This window comes from Sphaerodactylus townsendi, linkage group LG13, assembly GCF_021028975.2.
Source record: "Sphaerodactylus townsendi isolate TG3544 linkage group LG13, MPM_Stown_v2.3, whole genome shotgun sequence".
Classification (NCBI taxonomy): Eukaryota; Metazoa; Chordata; class Lepidosauria; order Squamata; family Sphaerodactylidae; genus Sphaerodactylus; species Sphaerodactylus townsendi.
In genome coordinates, this window is record NC_059437.1 from 40,087,469 (window position 1) to 40,110,448 (window position 22,980).

The 22,980-nt window shown below is 45.8% G+C and overlaps 2 protein-coding genes across 7 annotated transcripts in view; one reads left to right on the forward strand and one right to left on the reverse strand.

The window, feature by feature from the left end:
- TPCN1 (two pore segment channel 1) overlaps positions 1–5,455 on the forward strand; it is a 45,555-nt gene extending 40,100 nt beyond the window's left edge. For all 4 annotated transcript variants that reach the window (XM_048514005.1, XM_048514004.1, XM_048514003.1 and 1 more), the window contains 3 exons: positions 474–610; positions 1,759–1,839; positions 2,449–5,455. In XM_048514005.1, the coding sequence (XP_048369962.1) occupies positions 474–610; positions 1,759–1,839; positions 2,449–2,568 (338 nt within the window). In that variant the 3' untranslated portion in view covers positions 2,569–5,455. The remainder of the gene's footprint in view (positions 1–473; positions 611–1,758; positions 1,840–2,448) is intronic.
- Positions 5,456–10,208: 4,753 nt separating this feature from the next.
- Positions 10,209–22,980, reverse strand: part of SLC8B1 (solute carrier family 8 member B1) — a 37,996-nt gene continuing 25,224 nt past the window's right edge. For all 3 annotated transcript variants that reach the window (XM_048513682.1, XM_048513683.1, XM_048513681.1), the window contains exons 8-16: positions 22,661–22,768; positions 21,591–21,647; positions 20,839–20,969; positions 17,281–17,422; positions 16,057–16,178; positions 14,894–15,047; positions 13,636–13,716; positions 11,961–12,025; positions 10,209–10,979 (exon numbers count right to left, since the gene is read on the reverse strand). In XM_048513682.1, coding sequence (XP_048369639.1) covers positions 10,779–10,979; positions 11,961–12,025; positions 13,636–13,716; positions 14,894–15,047; positions 16,057–16,178; positions 17,281–17,422; positions 20,839–20,969; positions 21,591–21,647; positions 22,661–22,768 — 1,061 coding nt within the window. In that variant the 3' untranslated portion in view covers positions 10,209–10,778. The remainder of the gene's footprint in view (positions 10,980–11,960; positions 12,026–13,635; positions 13,717–14,893; positions 15,048–16,056; positions 16,179–17,280; positions 17,423–20,838; positions 20,970–21,590; positions 21,648–22,660; positions 22,769–22,980) is intronic.

The window sequence follows — 22,980 nt, forward strand, 5'->3', positions numbered from 1 at the left end:
CCTGTTTTTGAGATTTTGGGGTGGTTTTCGAAATGTTAATCCCATTTATGTTGCCTCTTTAAGGAGGCCAAACCTCGTTCTTGTGTGTGAAGCCATTTCACCTTCAGTGGCTTTCCCATAGGCTGCCAATCTCCAGGTGGGGCCCGGGGATCTCTGGGAATTACAAGTGATCTCCAGACAAAAGACTGGAGCACAAGGGGTGGTTTGGCCTACCAGGAAGGGGGAAAAGGTCATTTTCTGTCTCCCCGGGACAATGGGAACCACCCACAAGATGTCCTCCAGCCTGGGGGAGAACTTGGCTCCTTTGGAAGGTGGACTATATGGCATTATATCCTGCTGACACCCTTCGTTCCCCCAAATCGTGCCCTGGCCAGGCTCCACCTCCAGGTCATCAAGAATTTCCCAGTCCAGAGGTGGCAACCATCATTCCCTTCCATTCTGTAGAGACCAGTCTGCTATTTTCTGTTTTGCAGAAGACAGCGGCATCGTCTTAGAGAGGGAAGTATCTAAGGAAGAAATGACTGCCGTTGCAGAGCTGTATGGGAGGAATGGTTCTGCCTCAGCTGCCAGCCACCTCCTCAAGGTCATTTCCCAGATGGACAGGCACACGGTGAGCAACAGAGACGCCGGATCCAGAATCCATTATTTGCTCCTTTTTATTCTCCCTTTCCCCTTCCCAATGATGGCTGAATAAAGAATCACTGCCAGTAGAGGTAGTGATGGCTCCAAGCACAGATAGGTTCACAAGGAGATTGGAAAAATTCATGAAGGAGAGGTCCATCAGTGGCTACTAGCTGAGGTAGCTAAAAGGGACCTCCCTATTCAGAGTCAGAAAAAACCCTGTATATGAGTACCAGGAGGTAACATGGAAAGAAGGCCTCAGCCTCAGGAAGGCCATTTTTTAAAATCCTCCAGTGCAACTGAGAGCCAGCATGGTGTAGTGGTTAACAGCAGGTACACTCTAATCTGGAGAACCAGGTTTGATTCCCTGCTCTGCCACTTGAGCTGTGGAGGCTTATCTGGTGAACAAGATTAGCTTGTGCACTTTTTCACCAACAAATGCCAGCTGGGTGACCTTGGGCTAGTCACAGTTCTTCACAGGGTGTTTGTTGTGAGGGGGAGGAGATCGTAAGCCCCTTTGAGTCTCCTTACAAGAGAGAAAGGGGGGATATAAATCCAAACTCTTCTTCCTCTTTCTCCCTGTGTGAGGTGGAATGCTGGACTGGATGGACCCCATTGTTCTGATCCATCAGGATTCTTCCATCTGGTCTCACACAGTTTGACAGATGGAATAGCTTCTCCCTGACTCCAAACGTCTGTGTCAACGGCCAGTGATCCTTTCAGGATAAATTAAACGCCACAATTCTAAAAGCAGATATATGGTGCTTCTCTGCTGTTTTATGAATAACATGTTCCCTGTTCTGGTAGAGGATGAACATTTTAACCAGATATCCCCACATTGAGAAGCCACAGGAGGTAGCAAGCAGGTTTCCTTGACTAATGACAGAATGAAGGTATGTAAGACTGTAATGTTCACACATGACTGTCTTCGTGGTTCCTCTATCATGCATAAACTGATCTGCCCCATGTATGTATTAGCTTTGTTTAGCTTGCAGATGCCAGTTGCCCAAAGCTTCCCTGAAAACTAAAGCCAGCCCAGCTATTGAGTAGCAGGAGCCACAACCCGATTTAGTTCTCATTTCTGACATCAGCCTGGGGCCGGTCCCTTCCTCTTACCTTCTTCTTTTGTTGTCTTAGCAAACCTCCATGTTGTTCCTGGGACGGAGATCAAGGACGAAAAGTGACTTGAGTATGAGAATGTATGAGGAAGAGATACAGGTAGGCTGCAAGCTCGGACAAGCTGAATCCCAGAAATATAGACTTGGTACCTTCTCATAGTCAAGTATTAGGGTGACATGTTTGCTAATAATTCTGCTTGGTGAACTAGGGAGTGCGTTTGAGGGTCACAGTACTGGCTAATCAGTTTGGTCAGCAGTCCCTGCTTCTACAAGTTGTTCATGAACGAATGTTTCTATTACTACTACTACTCATTTTATTTATAGCCTTCCTTTCACACTGAGACACAAGGTGGATGACAAAATATGAAAAAGCAGTTAAATTAGGCAGCAAAGGCTTCCAGTAAACAATGCGCTGGGGGTGAAGTGTTGATGACTGGGGAAGGCAGTGGCAAACCACCCCGTAAACATAGTTTGCCTAGTACAGGGGTAGGGAACCTGCGGCTCTCCAGATGTTCAGGAACTACAATTCCCATCAGCCCCTACCAGCATGGCCAATTGGCCATGCTGACAGAGGCTGATGGGAATTGTAGTTCCTGAACATCTGGAGAGCTGCAGGTTCCCTACCCCTGGCCTAGTAAATGTTGTGATGTGACATCCTTTCAGGAAACAACATGTCAGACTGAACTCGCTGTCTTCTCTCCCTGTGTAGGAGTGGTATGAAGAGCATTCCCGGGAAGAAAGCCATCTTCCGTGGCAAGAAGACGAACAGCTCCTCCACCAGCCTTTGCAGCTCCCTGGCCTCCGGCAGCGCGCTCAGACCGTTATCTAGGCCAGGCTAATTCCAGCTGCTTCAACCTACTCATTAACCATTCCGTCTTCCCTTACTTTACAACGTACGTACTGGATTAATGCATAGCGTCGAGTGGAAGCAAAATTTCTCCTAGAGTTCCTTTGGTTCGAAGTCCAGGGACACAAGCAGCTGAAACTCCAGATGCTGCTCTGTGACTTAGAGATGGCCAGATGTTCTGGCTCAACCAGGAGGCTCTGCTATACAGCCCAAAACATGCTTGGTAGACTGAGCAGTAGACAGGGGTGGGATGCTACTACTTAACCTCTTATGAGCAGGGGGAATCTATCACATATACTTGGGGAATTTGTGTCATACAAAAGCAGAGAGCTTCATTTTGCTAATTCCCCATAGGCATTCCACTCTGTGTGGCTAAATAAGGTGGCCTCCCCAAGTCTCCGGTCTCTTCCAGCTTCCCAGGAATAGCTGCTGCCACCAGTATGTGGAAAGACTGCTAGCAGTTACACTCGCTGCGTTTGTCAGAAATAACCTAAGTGGAGCATGGCTGACCAGTTTGTATCAGGACTGTTTCTGTCCTTGAATGGCTCCCATACAAGAAATGAGTTCCTGGCTTCAGTAAGCGGTGAACGCTTGGTCTCCCGCGGAGGTTTGTTTCCTGACGGGCACAATACAGTTTCTTTTTAACTTACCACAGTCTGGAAGCGGATATGCCAAGGCTCTCCTCGGAGGAGAAAGTATAATGTCGCTGAATGCTGCCTTGGCTGTGGCAGGTATTAAAGCAATAGAAGAAGGGGAAATGGTCAGACTTGCAGTCATTGGATGGGGCCTTTGGGTTGGGCCCGATCGTTTACTGCAGAGAAATCTCAACCCTTTTATTAATCTTGGACACTCACTCCCACAATAGGAGAAAAATAACAAGTGAGCTGTGTTTATTTGTATGCAGCATTTCTTATCAGTCCCTAAAAATAATGGAAAACTGCCTTCCGACAAATATTGTTGGCCGAATAGAATGCCACCGGCCATAGCTGAAATCTCAGAAAGCTACTTGTTTATGGAAGTCGTTCCTTCCTCCACCATAATTTGCTGCAATCTGTATTTTGCTATTTTAAGTATCCCTTACAATATTTATGAGAAAGGAATGCATACATTTGCTGGAGCTGCACAAGCGGTGTAGCTAGGTAGCCCAAAGATGTCTAAGGAAGGGATCTAAATAAGGCAGGGGCATACTCACTTATAGGCCCCTTCCGCACATGCAGAATAATGCACTTTCAATCCACTTGCACTTCACTTTGAAACTGCATTTTACTGTGTGGAATAGCAAAATCCACTTTCAAACAGTTGTGAAAGTGGATTGAATGTGCATTATTCTGCACGTACTACATAAAACCATCTCTTTTCTGGGCACCATCTTTTTATCTGCATCCCTCTGATGTGCCTGTGGAAAATTTCTTTGGACTTTACTATAGCAAAAGTGATGTTTCTGTTTCATCCCTTAAAACAAAAAGTCTTTAAATGTCTTCTGTTAAGACCAACTATAATAACACATGAAACCGTGTGTATGCTTTGGAGTTCTAGAGAAGGCTTAATCAGCTGGGGGGGGGGGGGGTGCAGATTGCTTAAAATCTATATTGGTGAGTTCCTGAAAACTCAGAAGCTTGCACACGGTTTTGTGTGATCTTAACAAAATATATTATAGGGTTTTTTGTTTTTCGGGTCTTGCTTTGGACTGTTGGAGCTACCTGCAACTTTTACTTATCTAAACCACTAACCAAAGGGAGCAACCCTGTGTATTGCATCACTCAATCTGTGGACTTTGCAGAGCAGTACTTTCTGCTTTTAAATGTTGCTGCAGCCCACTAGAGCCCTGAAAAATTTATTCCAGGTTGTGTGTGTGTGTGTATGGGGCAGGGCGGGGCATTGGACTTTCAAGGACCACGGAGGCGGCAAGATGGGGATCTGCAGCAGGAAGGGCAGTAGCAGAAGTCACCATCTCCTCTTCTGTAAACAGAAATGCCTTTCCATTAGAGGAACTTTGTGATCGGATATGCTGGGCTGAGTTCTGTTCTTGAAGTGTTTTTTTCTGTAACAGCCAAGTGCAGTTTCAGAGTTTGTTCTACAAATGCACAAGCAGAACTGGAGACTTGATGTGCCAAAAAAGCAGTCAAGCAGCTTTTGTAGACACCAACACAGTAACAGGACTTTGCTGTATGCAGGGGGACAGACTGGCCATTTAACTTACAGGGAAATTTCCAAATGGGTCACTGGGGGCCAGAAGCAAGCAGAGTCTAGTGCCAGCAACTCTGCCAGTGCCCCAGGGCCGTTGGGTTTAGATCATTCCATGGTGACATCTATCAGTGTCAACCCACCAATTGCACCCTCCCTTAGTGGGAGGAAGCAGAAGGTGACCCAGTGACTGTTGTTGATCTACACAACTGAGCCGAATGGCCCTGCAGCACTAGCTTGTTCACAGCCCCAGGGCCCCTGTAACTTGCTTCAGGGCCACTTTCTCTTCCCAGTCTGACCGTGGCTGTATGCTTTGGAGCCGATGCAGTTGTTTGGATGGACTGCTAATCCACGAATCTGCCCCTCCATTTGCACTGTAACTTTTTTGAGAGAGAGAGGGAGTTTGGTTTTAACTAATAAGCTAATCATAAGGCCAGAAGCTACTTTCTTCCGAACTGCTTACAAGGTGGAAGGAAAATAATTTTTGGAGTATGGGGCATCCCCTTCTAACTAACCCTCTCTTTGGTAACGTGCTGACACAGCTGACTTCAGAGACAATCACTATGAGGGAGGAGTAACATGCAGGGTTTCTTATACTGGCAGTTTGTATGGATATTGTAACAATGTCTGAAACAGTATTATGTAGACCTTTCCAGACACACTAAATAAACCTTTTTAAACATGGTATTTTGCTTTCTTTGTTGACTTAAAACTCATCTGTGGTCAGTTTTTGATTGTCATCTTGCCAGGACGGTGCTTCTTTTTGAAGCAGATTTATGTAAGCCATCCATACAAGCTCTTTTGGACGTCATGCATGCATATGTGGCATTTATTCAGATTAGCCTGTACATGCATATGTGGGGAATTCAGATTAGCCTGTACGCTCCCACACACGCCAGCTGGGTGACCTTGGGCTAGTCACAGCTTCTCGGAGCTCTCTCAGCCCCACCTACCTCACAGGGTGTTTGTTGTGAGTGGGGAAGGGCAAGGAGATTGTAAGCCCCTTTGAGTCTCCTGCAGGAGAGAAAGGGGGGAAATAAATCCAAACTCTTCTTCTTATTCCCCGTAAAAGAGTTGTGTGCAATAACTTTTTAACGTCCCTCTACATGCACTTCGCCCACATTTCACACTCAACATTTTCTAGACTGGAGCACCTCTTTGGTTAGTTCCAGACTACATTTTCTATCAACACAATAGAAATCTTCTACCTTCACTGATCTCCCTGAAAATGTTCCTCGTGGCGGGCAGGAATATACTGAGGAATGACATTGGGAGGGTATGAAAGGGAGGTAAATATCCCCAATTTACTGGATCCAGTCTCTTGTCTCAATTTTATTATGTGCTGACTCAATACTTTCCAGAGCTTAAGAATCTGAACTGAACCCGAAAAGCATGCTGTGTATTGAAGACAAACATAATTCACTTGTTGCCTTTATTGACACAAGAAACACATTGCTGTGCTCAGAGTGGGGGGAAAGGGTTTTACATGGGGGGAAGGCTACATAAATATTGGTGTGACTGCTCGACCTGCAGTCAGGCAAAAGTGGTTCCAGAAAAACAACTTAAGTAAACAACATTTTAAAAGCCCAGACCACTACCTTCAAATGCCTAGATGAGGGAGGGCAAGGCAGACACTGGATTTCAAAAGATGAACATTGCTCATGCCTGGTTCAAGGTCATAACTGAACTGTGAGTGTCAGCAACACCTAGTAACCCTAATTTCTCCCTGTCACTCTGTTTCAAGTGTGGTCAGGAAGAAAAAAAATATTCAGTAATTCCAGTTTGGTTGCTTCAAATAGTTAAGCTTCTTCCGTTCTGATTAGCAATCAAACATTTAACATGTCCATTATTAGATTTAATTGTTCCCACACACATTGTTCCCACACAGAAGCGTGAGCTTAAGGCCTGTACAATCGGAATCATTTTATCCTTCTGAGGTAGCTTAAACCAAGATCAAATTTGTCCAGGGCCCTGGGTGCTTAATTGTAAATGGGGTAAACAAAGTCTTGTGGCACCTGAAAAGCTGACTTTTATTGTAGTACAAGTTTACATAGTAATAGAAAAGCTGGAATTCCCTCCTCTCCCCCCCCCCCAAAAAAATTCCACCTCTCCTGGGCTCCATTAATAGACAGGAAGATCTATGATGCAAGGTTTATTATCTAAAGTGTGCCCACTGGCAACTGCATATAACATTTAGAAGAATTTTAAAAAATCTTCCTGATCTGGTTCTGATGCTAATACTGGGATTTTCCATATTGACCACAGGACTTTAACGAATTCACCCAACACTAGGATTTGTCAAGCATTTTCATGCTAACACACAGAAGCGAAGTCTCATATATGCCAACCTATTTTCCCTCCAAGTAGTTTAAGGTGGCACACAAGGTTCTTTCTCCCTCCATCTTTTTCTTGTAACAGTCAGTTATACAAGTTAGACTTGAGACAGTTTGGCACCACTTTCTTTCATGGCAAAACAGGGTTTTAAACTGGGTCTCCACTGAAACTACTACACCATACTGGCTCTGTTCTTTATGACATCCGAGGTCAAGTTTGCTAGACTCAAAATGTGTCCTTGCCAAACACATCTAGGCAGAACGTGTTTTCCTGAAGATGCAGAATTTGAAAATCTACTACCTTAAATTAGATCGTTTCAGACTTTCTTGGGAACTTTTTCAATATGAACTTGACAGCCCCCCCGGATGATACTAAGATACATTCAGTACTGAGGAATCTCTGGTATACAGCGAAACGTCGGTTTTCGTTGACCGCAGTTATTGTCGGTTTCGGTTTTCGTCTATTTTTTTTCCGTGTAAATGTTGTCTCAGTTTTCGTTGGTTGCCTCGGATTTTGTCAGATTTCGCTGCTTTTTGTCGCCATGCCACGTTACCTTGGTGCTAATTTCCTACGGAAATTTCCTATGGAAATCATTGCCTCGGTTTTTGTCGGTTTCGGATTTCGCTGATTGTTTTCGGACAGATTACCGACAAAAACTGAGGTTTCACTGTGTATTGTTGAAGGCTTTCACATATACCATGGAGAGAAACACATCTTACTGTGACCTGCCTCTGAAGATGCCAGCCACAGATGCGTGCAAAACGTTAGGAGCAAAAACTACCAGAACACAGCCACATAGCCTGGAAAACCCACAACAGCCTATCTCTGATATGCTTTCAAAGATGTCCCAAGAGGCAGTTTGAAAACAACTCATCTAAGAGACCCAGTACTATGCAGAGAAGTTTGAATAAGCTACCGTGTTTCCCCGAAAATAAGACAGTGTCTTATATTAATTTTTGCTCCCAAAGATGCGCTATGTCTTATTTTCAGGGGATGTCTTATTTTTCTGTGTTCTGTTTGTCGGGCGTGCTTCCAAACAAAAACTTTGCTACGTCTTACTTTCGGGGGATGCCTTATATTTCGCACTTCAGCAAAACCTCGACTACGTCTTATTTTCTGGGGATGTCTTATATTCAGGGAAACAGGGTACATCCACAATTATCTTTCAACTGGCTCTAGCACAAAGAGAAGCTATCTAAGGCTCAAGTAAACAATCACAACCCTTAGTATTTAACCCTGTTGCTCAGTACCAAGACCCAATGGATTCAAATGATCCTCCTTTTCCTGTAACAAACTTTTATTAGATCCTCCTTTAGCTATAATGGGCTTAGCAAACTGACTGGATCACAGTAGATGAAGATATCTTTATATATGTGGGCTGATTGCCAATATGGAAAATCCTTTTACACTTCAAACTCACCCCCAAAAGCCAAACAGGTTTTCAGCGTGTGATAAGATCTATAGTCCATGCATGCAGAGAGGGAATCAAAATAAAGCATATGCAATATTTTTTTACTCCCAAAATGTTCAAAATAATGACAATAGTCTACACAGCAGTGAAAAACTAATTTTTTAGTAAAAGTTTTCCATCAAAAGATCTACTAGCTTGCCTAGCTGGTCAATTCTGAGCTGATTTCATGAACCAGGCGTTCTACGATCACGATGAATGTCAGAGGACTGTCGGTTAGTTTGCATAGCTGAGGGGAATACTCCACAGCAGCAGGAGGAGTTCCACAGCAGCACCGAACTGGCCAGTGATGCAAAAATGCGGGTACAAGTCTTTTAATTTGCCTCATCCCAACACACTGTCTGCATAGGTTAACCAATATAATTTTGCAAGGCTGCCTCTCAGATGTCCAATACAGACGGCTAAAACTTGTGATCACTTCTGGAAAGTGCTGACCAAGGAATAATACTGCTTCATCGTGGTTGCACATATCTGTTTCTCAATGACAACCTCATCCCTTGTGCAAATCCGCAGCCGATTTAGCTGTCTGCCCCTTTTTACAGAAGAGCCCCAAAGAAGGCTTGCATAAACTCTACCCTCAGACTTGATAAGTCACATTGTGTCTTCCCTGAAAATTTTATTGGTCTGTAAGGAACCACTGGACTGAGATATAGCTTATCAACATGGCTACCCTCTGAAACTGAAGTTATACAAGCACAATGCTTGGTGCCACAGCTCCTGTGTCCTGCAGTTATACCATTCTGCAAAGCGACAAGCACCATGGAGCACCTGGGGTCTGGAACTCAGCCCCCTTCCGCACATGCAGAATAATGCACTTTCAATCCACTTTCACAATTGTTTGAAAGTGGATTTAGCTGCACAGTAAAATCCAGCTGCAAAGTGCATTGAAAGTGGATTGAAAGTGCATTATTCTGCATGTGCGGAAGGGGCCTCCAAGAGATGCACAGGATTCTGGTAAGGTGCAAAACAGCATCCCTGTGTTGATTTCTACCATCTCCCAGCCATGATGACTAAACGAACATCCATAGTCACAGGCAGCATTCTTCTCGATACCCGTTGCTAGGGGACAACAGCAAGAGATCTGTTTACTGCCTTCTGCTTTTGGCCTTCTGCCAACATCTGGTGGGTCACTACAGGGCAATGATGCTGAATCTCTGGTGTGTTGCAACAGCTAGACTCCACAGCTCCAGAGTTACCAAAAGCAGAAAGCAATGAAGAGATGGTGCACTTGGTCTAGGCCAGAGGTCTGCAACTTGCGGCTCTCTAGGTGTTCATGAACTACAATTCCCATCAGCTCCTGTCAGCATGGCCAATTGGCCATGCTGGCAGGGGCTGATGGGATTTGTAGTCCATGAACATCTGGAGAGCTGCAGGTTGCAGACCCCTGGTCTAGGCAGCATGTTTTGAAAAAAATTATCAAAAACTGGCAAGTTGTGGGAACAGCCCACCTTCCTGAGAGTGTTTGAATGCATCAAAAAAGCTTATCCAAAAGCAATCGTGGGAAGAGAAGGAGGAAATAAATTTTAGTAATAAAAACGAGAAAACATATTTTTAAGAACTGCCTTGTGTAGCCTTTAGCAGGGCTTTGTGGAGCACCAGAAACAACAATTGAGGCTGGAGGCAGATAGTCATTTTCCCCAAAGGATTTGAAAGTGCCTTTTAATTTGTTCTCTCTGCAAGGCTGGTTTTTGAGAGCATGGAAGTTCATAGAAGCCCTGCCACTTTCAACCCTCTGAAACATCTTGCGGTTTACAACGCTCTAGCTTGTTAAAAAGGGGATCGAAAACCCATGTTTAGCAAACTCCTCTCAAATCTTTTTGTAAAAACAATTTATGGAACAAAAAACAGAGTAACATTCCAAATCTAAAACAACGTCTTTTGATTTAAAATACTGATCAAGGCTTGTCAACTTCCACAGGGCTTTCGGGCACAATTTCGCCCCTTCACCCCAGATCCTAAAAGCCACAACAAAGCAGCAAACAGGGTGAAGTTTTCATCCCACAGTAACTTCATGGTGGCTTTTTGGAGATTCAGAGCCGTCTCCTTCCCTCAGTGGCAATGAGCAGTTGTGATCAGAAGGCCTGTTCCACATTTGCCAGCAAAACAGGCCGCTTTCTGCTTCAAGGCACTGTCCAGTAGGCATCCTGGTCAAGAGTGGGCCTGTCATCGGCTTGTCTTGTGGCAGTATCCAAGGCAAGAGTCCTGTTTAGGAGAAGGTGGACAGCCGGATCACCTTGAACTCCGTCAGCAGCGCAACCGTCAAGAATGCCAGGTAGTAGACGATGAGGCAACAGCCATATCCTCGGCTCAGGCGGAAGCACTGGGCAGGCACCGCAATGAACGAGAACACTAAGCTGAGACCCAGCGCTCCGGCCAAGATCCACACCAGGAGGCTATCTGGTTCCAGCTGTAAAGGGAGATCGGAGGAAAGGTCAGCGCCGCCACATTCTTTCACCTTCTTCCTGGCAATGTTTCCGCAAGGGCTCAAGTTGGTCAGTCAGGAGTTGGAAGCCCCAACTGACCTCTGCATGGGCCAAACTTTAACTTCTAGAAACAGGATGTTTTTCCTGGACGAAGAGAGGAGCACTGAGTCTTAGGGTTCAGCTTCCAAGCAGAACCCACTTAATTAGGATTAGCGGATCAGAGCCACAGACTCCAAGAGGTTCAGTCAGTGACAGACTGAATGGTTACCTCAGAAAAGCTACTCTTGTATACAGAAAAACAGCACCCTGAGCGTTTCAGTAATCTTAAAACACACACACATCATGTTAAGTCAGCAGCTCTTCTAATCCCTGTAGTGTAGGAGCTTTCAATTTACCCGGTGGCAAGGAAAATGCACTCTGTACTTGCTCAGGGGGATTAATTATTTCAAATGTTCTACAGCTATGTCCTGGGATTAAAAAAACAAAACAATGAACAGATTCCAGGGACAGAAATTAATCTTGAATAGGGGCAAATAGGGTTGGTTAATAGCAAAGTCACTGTTCTATGCTTGTTCTCAGGCACAGTTCTGGCAATGTATTGTTGAAGGCTTTCATGGCTGGAATCACTAGAGCGTTGTGGGTTTTCCGAGTTGTATGGCTGTGTTCCGGTAGCATTTTCTCCTGATGTTTCACCTGCGTCTGCAGCTGGCACCTTTAGAGGATCCTCTGAAGACGCCAGCCACAGATGCAGGCGAAAAGTCAGGGAAAAAAGCTACTGGAACACAGCCATACAACTCGGAAAACCCAAAAAAACCTAATTCTGGCAATGCTGCAGAGGTAAGCAAGGAAAACCTCTTTGTTCATATGAATTCCCAGAGCTTTCTCCTCTACTTTCTCTTCCCTTTCTATAGAAGTGTGCATTTTGAGGGGGTGAGAATATGTTGGAAAACAAGAACTGCGTCTACCTTCACTACCAGTTTGGTGTTTGTCATCTGCAGCAGGCAACCAAGTCCAACTCCAACAAGCATATCTGCAGGCAAGCTCAGGAAACGTCACTTGGGCAGAAACGGAATGATATCACAGGCGGTTTCTGCACATGCAGGCTTGGCGGTTGCATTGGCATGCTTGATGCCAGTGCAAGCCCTGGGGCAGTTCGCACGAACGGCCCCACAGGCTGCGCAGCTGAAGGAGCACGCTCAACATAGTCACGCAGCCCCCTGAACAGCGGCCTAACTTTTCCCTGCGTTTCATCGCTCTGAGGAGAGAGGGGGACACGCTGAAGTGACGGAGGCAAGGAGGGCTGTCCCCTTCCCTCCTTAGAGCGATGAAAGGCAGGGAAAAGATAGGCAGCTGTTTGGGAGCGCCACGGGAATATGCCAGCTTCCACCCACTGCTGTTCGCTTGGCTACGGGTGGCAACAGGTGTATTCCAAAAAACTCGCCCCCCAAGCGAGTTTCAGAAACAGCATCTTCGCGCCACTTCAGGGGAACCACTTCAGCAGCGCCTCCTGTGCGAACAGTGCTCCAGGGACCGTTTTTCCCCATCCCTGGAGCGCTGTTGTTTCCCTGTGCGGAAACCGCCAAAGAGGAGAGGATTGAAGTGGCCCTCAAGGGCAAAGCCATCACCCCAAAACCCAATGGAAGGGCAGATCAGTGCCCTGAGAAATGTGACAGTCAAGCAGGCTCTTGCTGAGTCAAGATTCAGCCCCTACAAAAGCCCATAAGCAGAACCAAGCAACATTAAAAAGACTTCTTTTTCACGTAATTTGAAAAAACTCTGCTAAGACAACACATTCTCCCTTCTCTCCAATATTCATGAGAATATTACTTCGACAATGATGGTTTCTGCAACATTCATGTGCATCAGTATACGCATCATCTGAAAACAAAAACATGTTTTTGACAGAGAACAGTGTTTTAATCTGGCGGGATTCAGCAGGTTCGCACCACTTTGGCAGAACCGGTTGTTAAAATGGTGCTTGTAAATAACCAGTTGTTAAATTATTTGAATCCCACCACTAGTTTTAACTCATATGGACACTCATATGGATTTCATCAGTCTTCCATATAATCTACTATTTGGACGGTAGCATTTTTTAAAGATGTAAAGTATGGAGAAGCCCCAGTGGTGGGATCCAAAAATTTTAGTAACAGGTTCCCATGGTGGTGAGATTCAAACTGTGGCGTAGCGCCAATGGGGCTGGGCGGGACACGACGGGGGCGTGGCCAGGCATTCTGGGGGCGGAGCATTCCTGGGCGGGGCTGTGGCAAGGACGCAGCCGCTGCGCCGGTCCTTGGGCAGGAAATGAATGCACGCAGGCGCAGGCTGCCAAGCATGCCGGTGCACCTCCTGCTAGACTGCTTCAGGTTCTGTGCGCTACTGCTGAGAGGAGGGGCGTAACTAAGGCAAAAATCATGTGGCAAAATCACCAATTAGTAACCCGCTCTCAGCACACACAAATAATTAGTAACCTACTCTCGGGAACCTGTGAGAACCTGCTGGATCCCACCTCTGAGAAGCCCCCTTGAAAGCACACGCAGAGCACATGTGGATCACGTGTTCTTATGTTATGTTCTTATGGATGTGGCCAAAGAAGCCTCTTTGTATGCTCCAACTTGCCCCTCAATAACTGAAGGATACTGAAGATGATGCCTCCAAAGCAAGCCGAAAAGGCCATGCGGGGGTATCCTTGCCGAGCCATGGTGAGGTCTGAGAAAGTGTCTGCAAAAAAGAGGAGGGAAAAAAATAAGTAGTAACCTCGCTGTAATGGATCTACTGATATGGATTTTTGTGCAGTATAAAGGGCAAGGTGATATCATAATACTTAGCAATACTTTGTGAATATTCAAAGCCCTTTACATACAAAGCACTGGATCCCACAAACAACAGCAGCATGTGGATCTCTTCCCTTTTCTCTCTTCCGTGATCTGAAAAGCTGCTCTTGAAGATCAAGGGGTTTAGGAACAGGGTGGGGTGCAGCTCGAGGGGACCTTGGCAGAAGTCACCAATTCTTGCACTCACTCACTATCTAGTTAGTTAGTTAGTTAGTTATTAGACTTGTTATACTGTCCACCCCTGAAGGGCTCTGGGCGGTGTACAGAAGATAAAATCATTAAAAAGAAATAATTACAATAGAATAATTACCGGTAAAACCGAAATAATTAAATACAACATCAGAACACACAAAGAAACCTAACATCAGACGGCAACTCGAAGAAAACCTCCTATCCTCGTGGGAGGGGACTGGGCGCAACACAGCAAGAACCAGTTATGATGGTATGTGGGGGGATGACAGAGAATGTCAATCAACGGCCTCCTACCACCCCCCCCCCCCAAAGCCCAGTGGAACAACTCTGTTTCACAGGCTCTGCGGAACTGTCCAGGGTCCCGCAGGGGCTTGATGACCCGAGGGAGAGTGTTCGACAGGGGCCAAGACAGTAAAAGCCCTGGCCTGGGTGGAAGCTAGTTGCATCATTGAAGGGCTGAGGACCACCAGCAGGTTTGCCTCTGCAGATTGCAGAGGCTAGGTAGGGACATAAGAGGAGAGATGGTCCCTCAGGTATGAGGACCCCAGGCTGCTATCAAGACACACCTTGTGAGGGAGGAGGATTATATCTACTGATGGTCTCTTCTCACAACAGCACACCAACCCTCAACTGGCTCTAGTCCTAAAGAACAACTTTCATGGCTGCAGGAAGCTGCTGGGAAAAATACGATCAATCCAGGTTGGAGACTTCTGGATACCAGACCCATTGCCCATTAGAAACAGGAACTGGTCCTGGTTCCTTGGATCTAACTCATTATCCAGTAACTATCACAACATCAGGAGAGTGGGGTAGCCCCACGTTAGGACTGAGAGTTTATAGTTTGCTTATACTGCTATCCTTACAATACTTACCCCCTATGCTGTTTCCCCAAGCCAGCAACGTCAGTCCAAGGACCGTGTTGCTCAGACGGAAAATAACACCCAAAGTCCTCAAGATGTTCACCACTTCTGTGGCAGCAGCATTGATCCACATGGCGCTGACCAGGAAACCCAGGAAAGCAAAAACCTGTTGCAAAAAACCCAGACATGGCAGGTAGAGAAATATCAGTGGGGAATTTGTCAATCACTACCCAGCTAAGTTCTTTGGCATATGGAGATTAAGGAGTGAAGTTGCAGAGAACCTCTTTCCCATCTCTTGTAAGGCAACAATATAATCCAAGAGCAGGTCCAGGAATGGGGCAAGTCCAAGCCAGTAAAGAGTCAACCATAGCCCACAGAAGTAGGAGAGGATACCATGTGTGCCAAAAGACATGAATGAGGAACCCTCCAGGCATTCTCTGTGTCCCCCTCACACCATGGGTTTACACTTTTTTGGAGTCAGTTCATTAGAGGGAGACACGAGCACTCAACAGTGGCATGTGAAGTGGTGTGCGGACATCACACTGAAAACATTTTAATTGATGAACCCACAAAAACCTGGAACCAGGCCCTGCTGCATAGCAACCCCAATACTGTGGAATTTCTTGCTTGACAAAGTTTAAGACATGGCTATAAAAGAGGAAGTGCAAACATATCCCCCCTATCACACAACTAGGGCCGGTAAGAGACGGTTGGCAGGGACAAGCTAGGCCAGAGAGGAAGCGAACCCTCCCAGGCCTTGTCTCTGTCCCCAGTCTCTTGCCAGCTTCCGTGCCACTCAGCTAGCCCAGAGGGAAAGTAAGCTGATCATCCACCTAGGACAACCTCGTAGCTCAGAATCTGCTTCAAGGGCAAACAGGGTGGCCTGTGGAGTTCAAGTCTTCATTCAAATTTGATTGTTGCTGGTGCTTATTTTGTAAGTCACTTTTTGAGTCCTCACAATGAATGAAAAAAATATTTAAACAAACAAACGTAACATAAACTGTCGGAGCCTTACATGTACCTACTGTTTACATAAGGGAACCGTGAAGATGCATTTTAAGTTTTATAGGACAAATACTACGGACTAGATGGTGAAATAGTCCTAAGCACACCCATCCCTCAGTTTGACCACTGATGCCAGGAAGTCAAGCATCAGGGGCAGGTCTCATGCTCACAATGTGGTATCGGGGTGGTTCCTCATTCTTTGTAGTGCAGAAGACTATCACAGCCAAGAGGGCCCCGGCTAGGGCCACCACACCCCACACTGGGAAGACATCCTGGATCTTATGAAAGCCATCTGCAAGAGACAAGGAGAAAGAGAGAAAAATGTGGGCATCAATCAGAGAGGGTGGAACTGCTTGCACTAAGAGAAAATTAGAAGAATTCTTCTTATGAAGCTTTAAAAAGATACATTCAGAACAGAACAGGCCCATTAATGGCTACTAACTGTGATGGCTTAATGGACACCCCCCGTCCCCACCTCAAATGTTCAGAAGCAGTGTGCCTCTGAGTTCCAGTTGCTCAGGAGGAAGAATAAGGGGCAGAGCTGTTGGCTTCTGTGCTCTTGCTTATTAGCCTGTCAAGTCCAAATATAAGGCTGGAATAGCCACGTTTAGATATTTGAAGGGATGTCATGTTGGTGAAGGAGCAAGCTTGTTTTCTGCGGCTCCAGAGAGTAATGGGTTCAAGGTGAAGGAAAAGAGATTCCACCTAAACATCAGGAAAAACTTCCTGACAGAAAGGGCTGTTCGACCGTGGAATTCATTGCCTTGGAGAGTGGTGCAGTATCCTTCTTTGGAGGTTTTTAAACAGAGGCTGGATCTGTCAGGAGTGCCTTGATTATGCGTTCCTGCATGGCAGGACTTGATGGCTGTTGTGGTCTCTTCCAACTCCATGATTCTAGATGGACCTGTGATCTGACCCAGCAAATATTTTGGCCATTCACTGGTTAATAGTGATGAACAGACCTTCAAACCAAAATGGGAGATGGGAAAGAGTACCCATAATTTGTAGAAAGCCACTGCACTGGAGTGGGAAGCAACTTCTGTTAAAAGACAAACTTTCCCCAGCTACACACCACAGCATTCCCAACATCTCTTTGCCTGGAGTTGCCAAAGGGCACAAGGGAACCAGAAGAGAAAAGGGTCTAGAGGTTACAAAACCACCAGACTGAGGTCCGTTCACATTCCCGTAAGATAACAAAAGAGGAAGGCTGTACCTACAAGCTGTTTTGAAACAGCCAGGTTTCCAGGAGTGCCTTGTTTCTCATGGGGAGAGGGACAGCAAAGCAAGAGAGCTAACATGAGTTGATGGTGATGACCGTGCCTGCTGTTTTGCACAGTGAGCTATGCCCTGACATGGTTAGCAAGACTGCCTCGGCGGAAAACACTAGTACTCACATTCACCAGACTTCAGTGTGATGATACAAATAAGGGGGGCAGTGACCAAGTGCAGGCAGTTCAGAGGTCGTTTCCAGTTTTGGTCCTCCCTGTCAGGGTCCACGACCGGGACTGTCAGCAGCAGTAGCACCTCCACTGGCAACTGAGGAGACAAGAGTAAGAGCAGAGGTGGGATCCAGCAGGTTCTCACAGGTTCCCGAGAGTAGGTTACTAATTATTTGTGTGTGCCGAGAGGGGGTTACTAATTGGTGATTTTGCCACGTGATTTTTACCTTAGTTACACCCCTCCTCCACTCCTCAGCAGTAGCGCGCAGAACTTGAAGCAGTCTAGCAGGAGGTGCACCGGCGTGCGTGGCAGCCTGCGCCTGCGTGCATTCGTTTCCCGCCCAAGGACCAGCGCAGCGGCTGCATCCTTGCCACAGCCCCGCCCAGCAATGCCCTGCCCCCGGAATGCCCGGCCATGCCCCCGGAACGCCCCGCCCAGCCCCATTGGCACTATGCCACTGTTTGAATCCCACCACCATGGGAACCTGTTACTAAAATTTTTGGATCCCACCACTGAGTAAGAGCTATCCATGGGGCACAGAGAGAGAGAGATGGACACCTCAAAAACTTGTGCAGAACCAATTAGTGACAAGCAGTGACTCGTACCTTCAAGAATTAAGGTTCAAGAACTCACGAAGACATTTAAAAAACAATTCAGAGGTCACAATGTATACATAATAAATTCATAAAACTCTTTGTAAGGGTGCCTACAGGAAGAGGACTCCTAACCGCACAGCATCAGATTTTAGGCAGTATTTATCACCTTTTCATCTAGTCTTTCCTGGCATTCACAGTTTCCCCCTTTCCATTTTATTCTCACAACCACCATGTAAAGTAGGTTAGGCAGAGACAGAGGGAGAGACTGGTCAAAGGTCATTCAGATACCTTAAAGGCAGAATGCAGATCTAAAATTGTTTCGCTCTAATTCTGAATATCCTTAAGGGAGATGGAGAGGTAGATAGACCCATCTTACCATTAGGGAAGAATATGAGATGTTCCCCTGCACATGCCTTATTAAAATGCCTTATTATAAATTTGATAGATAAATAAATAAATAAATAAAACAAGTGTGAGCCACGCATATCAAAACATTTTGAGTGAACCCTGGGTGTTGGCCCAATACTTTGTGGGAAATTTCTAAGGCTGCAACTATATTAAGAGTAGATTAAGGCCATTATAATGCCTGCAATTCACAAACAATAGCCTAATACACAGAAGAATGTCTCTTCATCAGCTGAGAGCAAAAGCCAACAGTAGGAAGGCAAGCTAATCGCCTCAGGAAATGGTCAACTGTTAACCAGTCCACTCAAGTTTTGACTCTGGGGCAATCAAGTCTGCCCATCAGTGACTCAGCCTCTTCATTTTCAACACCTGTGAGGAACATCTCCCCACTGGGGAAAAAAATCCAAAATATTACCTCACCGAAGGAAAATGTGACACAAGGGGTATTTCACCAAAATTATTCTTTCTTCCCTCCCTCAAGAAAAACGAGATGGTCACAACACTTCCTTCAGACTTTAAATACCTCAAACCAAATGTGTGAAATTGAGATTGTGGCACTTATTTGGCAATAATCTTCTCAGACAGGAGCTACCCATCTCAAAGGCCACCTTCCTTAGAAGGGGGTGTAGCGGGAAGACATGTTCTATTAAACACCCAGTGATGAAAAGTTTTGTGGTCAGACCACAGTGCAATAGCTGTAGTCACTGTGCCAGTAACACAGTGACCTATATGCAGATGCAGACAGCAGGGTGCCTTTTTACAGGAAATCTGTCTCTACACCACCACCCTTATAGGACATATGCCTCCCCCTCCCCTCAAATTTACAAGCTGGCAACCTTATCTTGTGGCTATTCAACTGTAGGCATACTTAGAAGATGCTGATTATCTAGACCCATTTAAATCTGGATTCGGGCTTGATTATGGAACTGAAACCATCTCGATCGCCCTGAATGATGATCTTTCCTGGTCCTTTCCTGGTCCTTCTGGATCTATTGGTGGCTTTTGATACTACTGGCCACGGGATCCTCCTGGAAAGGCTATGGAGCTTGGGAGTTGGAAGGCATCATGTTGTAATGGTTCTACTGCTACCTCCAAGGCTGGCACCAGAGAATAGTCAAGAGAGACTCTTGCTAGACATCATGGATACACTGTCATGGGGTTCCTCAGGGGTTCATTTTGTCTCCCAAGCTTTTTAACGTCTATCTGAAGCCACTAGGGCAGTGATGGTGAACCTTTTCGAGACCGAGTGCCCAAACTGCAACCCAAAACCCACTTATTTATTGCAAAGGGCCAACACGGCAATTTAACCTGAATACTGACATTTTAGTTCAGAAAAAACAGTTGGCTGCGAGGCATGCGTTACTCGGGAGTAAGCATGGTGGTAGTCGGTGGCTTTGCTTTGAAGCAACTGGGCAACTCTTCCAACAGGTGAATCACGACCCTAGGAGGGTTTACTCAGAAGCAAGCCCCATTGCCAGCAACCGAGCTTACTCCCAGGTAAAGGATCGTGCTTTAGTTCTTTGCATGAAAATCAGTGGGGTTTAACAGCGCTTAACAGGGTTACCTACACTGCTTCCCAAAACTAGGTCTTAAGTTTAATGCTAATAATCGAGCCCAGTGGCCCAGGCCAGCCTAGATGTGTGTGTGGGGGTGTGTGACGTTGTTTGCGCGTGCCCACAGAGAGGGCTCTGAGTACCACCTCTGGCACCTGTGTCATAGGTTTGCCACCACTGCACTAGGGGATGTTATCAGGAAATCTGGATTAAGGTGCCATCAATATGCTGATGAGACTCAATTCTGTCTCTCCATGTATCAGGAGAAGTGGTCAACGTTCTTGACAGATGCTTGGAGGCAGTAATGGGCTGGATGTGCGTCAAAAAAATGAGGCTGAATCCAGACAAGACAGAGGTGCTGTGTGTCAGTGGGTCTTGGTCCATGCAGTGGGGAGACACCCTATACTTGATAGGGTACATTGTCCTGGGTACACTTGCTAAGCAGTCCTTATCAAAATTACTTCCTTCTAAGTTTATTGAAGTCAACAGGCTTAGAAAAGTGCAACTCTTCTTAGGATTGTACTGTTGGCCAAGTCACCCTCAGCTGCTTACAAAGGGACCCCAATTCCAATCAACAACACCAACAAATAACACTAAGAAGAATTATTTATTTTAATTTGTACTGCATTCATATTATTGTATGCTTGCCAGCCAATGGAATTATTTCTATATAATCAACACTTATATCCCTGCTGGATTCCCTCAAACTTTCCTTACTCCTTCCTTTCTACTGCCCTTGCAATTCCTAATCCATAAAAGCTGCTCCCCATTAAAACATATAGATTTAAAAATCCTTTTATTCAAAGAGTTCTAAGTAAATGCTTGTTATTATTGTAGCTCTGCCAGTCAGAGCATGGTAGGTTTACAGGACATGCCAGGATTCGAAAGATTTACAGCCTCTAAGGCAGATCCACACATTGATAAAGGGCAGAGGGTTAAAGCATGCAAACGCCACTACCTTAAAGACCTTGAGGACACGCCAGTAGCAGGGTTTCCTCCTCCACTTCCTGTAATCCAGGGGGTTCATGGAGTGTGTCAGGATCTGTAGGGTACTCTCTTCCGAGGGCAGCAAGGGCTGGTATTCTTCCCCTGAGAGGAAAGACAAGTAGAGCCATCTGAGCTTCCTCGATCCTCATCTCAATCCTTCCAAGCAAATGGAGAGGATAACAGATGAAATGTTGAGTCTGAAGTCTACCAAAAAGGAAAATATATGCAATACTAGAAAAATTGGTATCATCAGTCCCTTAATCAGCTCATAACTAAATCAGCATGTTATCAGTGTTGTCTGGTTGCATTTTTCAACAATATGCTTTGGAGAATCTGAACAGTGGGTGAGATTGTCAACACCCTCCCGGCAGGCCCCCCCCCCCCCCCCCAAAAAAAAAAAAAGATTTGTACTTCAGCGATTGTACGTTATCGAATACCATATCAATTGTTCCATTTTACTATGCCATTAATCTTTTTGGTTCAGTATTAACTTATCATTTTATCCCATTTAGCTTCAATCTTTGCAGCGATTGTGATTTTATTTGTCCGTGTTATGGTTTTAATTTTGGATTGCTGAATTACGCTGTTACAAAATGCATGTTTCTGTAAACGTTAGCAGAAAAAAACCCATCTGAACTCGAATAATAAATGCTGGAGATGGTCTTGCATAGCTCCTTTCGACATGCTATTTTGGGATTTTGCAAATAACGTGCGTGGCCTTACTATAGTCTCCTCCATTGAAGCTTGAGGAATCCCCATCTTCAGAGTCTCTAGGAAGTTCTGTGGAAAAACAAGGAGTAAAAACTTGTTACAGACAAGAGGGAGAGGAGACTGCTCCCCTTCAGAGTGCAGATGGTTGAGGCCAACTTTCTATGTTCCTTTGCATTAAAAAAAACCCTCAATCCAAATTAGGAACAATTTTAAAGGAAGGAAAAGCTCCACTTCCTCTATTGGTTTGCTGAGCTTTTAACAAAGGGTAAAACTTTGTAGTAGTGTACAGACTGTGTAGTCTGAACTGCTCTACCTGTTCTGCCTCTTCAAAATTCAACCACCTCATTCAAGGGGGCAGGACTGAGGACAGAAGTAGCTTTCCAGCCCGAGTCGGCTGTTTTTGGTTGCCCCAGAATTTTCAGCTAAACATTAGGAAGAACTTCCTGATGGAGCGGTTCCTTAGTAGAATAGGCTTCCTAGGGAGGTGGTGGCAGCCGCGTAGCTACCATGGGACAGGGAGGTGCCCCGCCCCGGGCGCATGCCATAGGTGTCATGTGGGGGGCAGAAAATCGTCCCCCCACACCTCTTCCACCTTGCTCCCCCCGGCCCAGCAGAAGACTGGCTCTTTGCAGCTAGCTGAACTAAGGTAAGTGGGGGGCGAGTGGGGGAGAGAACCATTTGCGCCCCCTGCACCACTGGGTAGTGGGCTGTCCTTCTCTGAAAGTTTTTAAGCAAAGGCTAGATGGCCATCTGACAGCAATGTTGATTCTGTGAATTCAGGCACATCATGAGAGGGGGGGCAGGAAGGGATGATTCAATGCTCAGGCCCCCTGGCTCTTTCTTACATGCCCAGGTGATCACAACTTTGGAGTTAGGAAGGAATTTTCCTCCAGGCCAGATTGGTCAAGGACTCTGGAGGTTTTCAGCTTTCCTCTGGGTAGAGAACAGAGGTTACTGAGGTAGTGGGGGGAGGAGGGAAGGTAGCTGTGAATTTCCTGTGTTATGCAGGGGGCTGGACTTCCAGCTCTTTGTTTCTATGCAGGTATGAATATGTTTGAGATGCATCCTGTTTGCCCCCTCACCTGGCTCCGCAGGAGTGGAAGGAAGCAGCCTCTCCCTGTGCTGCCTTTTGTGAAGCCATGTAGAGACCACCACTGTCAAGACGTAGAAGACGTACAGCCCAATGTAACCTGCCCAGGCAAGGAAAAGAGAGATTATTTCACAACAGTTCGCGCCTCCCTCCGCACCCACCATCAGCCACATCTTTCTTCATTGCTAGTTCACATGAAAACTCCAGTCTCCAGGGAAACTTCTTAAAATGTTTACACTGAATGGTTTTTCCTGCCTTCTTTGTTTGTAGGAATGCATGTCCCCAGAAGTTTTCAAGGAGGGAGGGAAAATA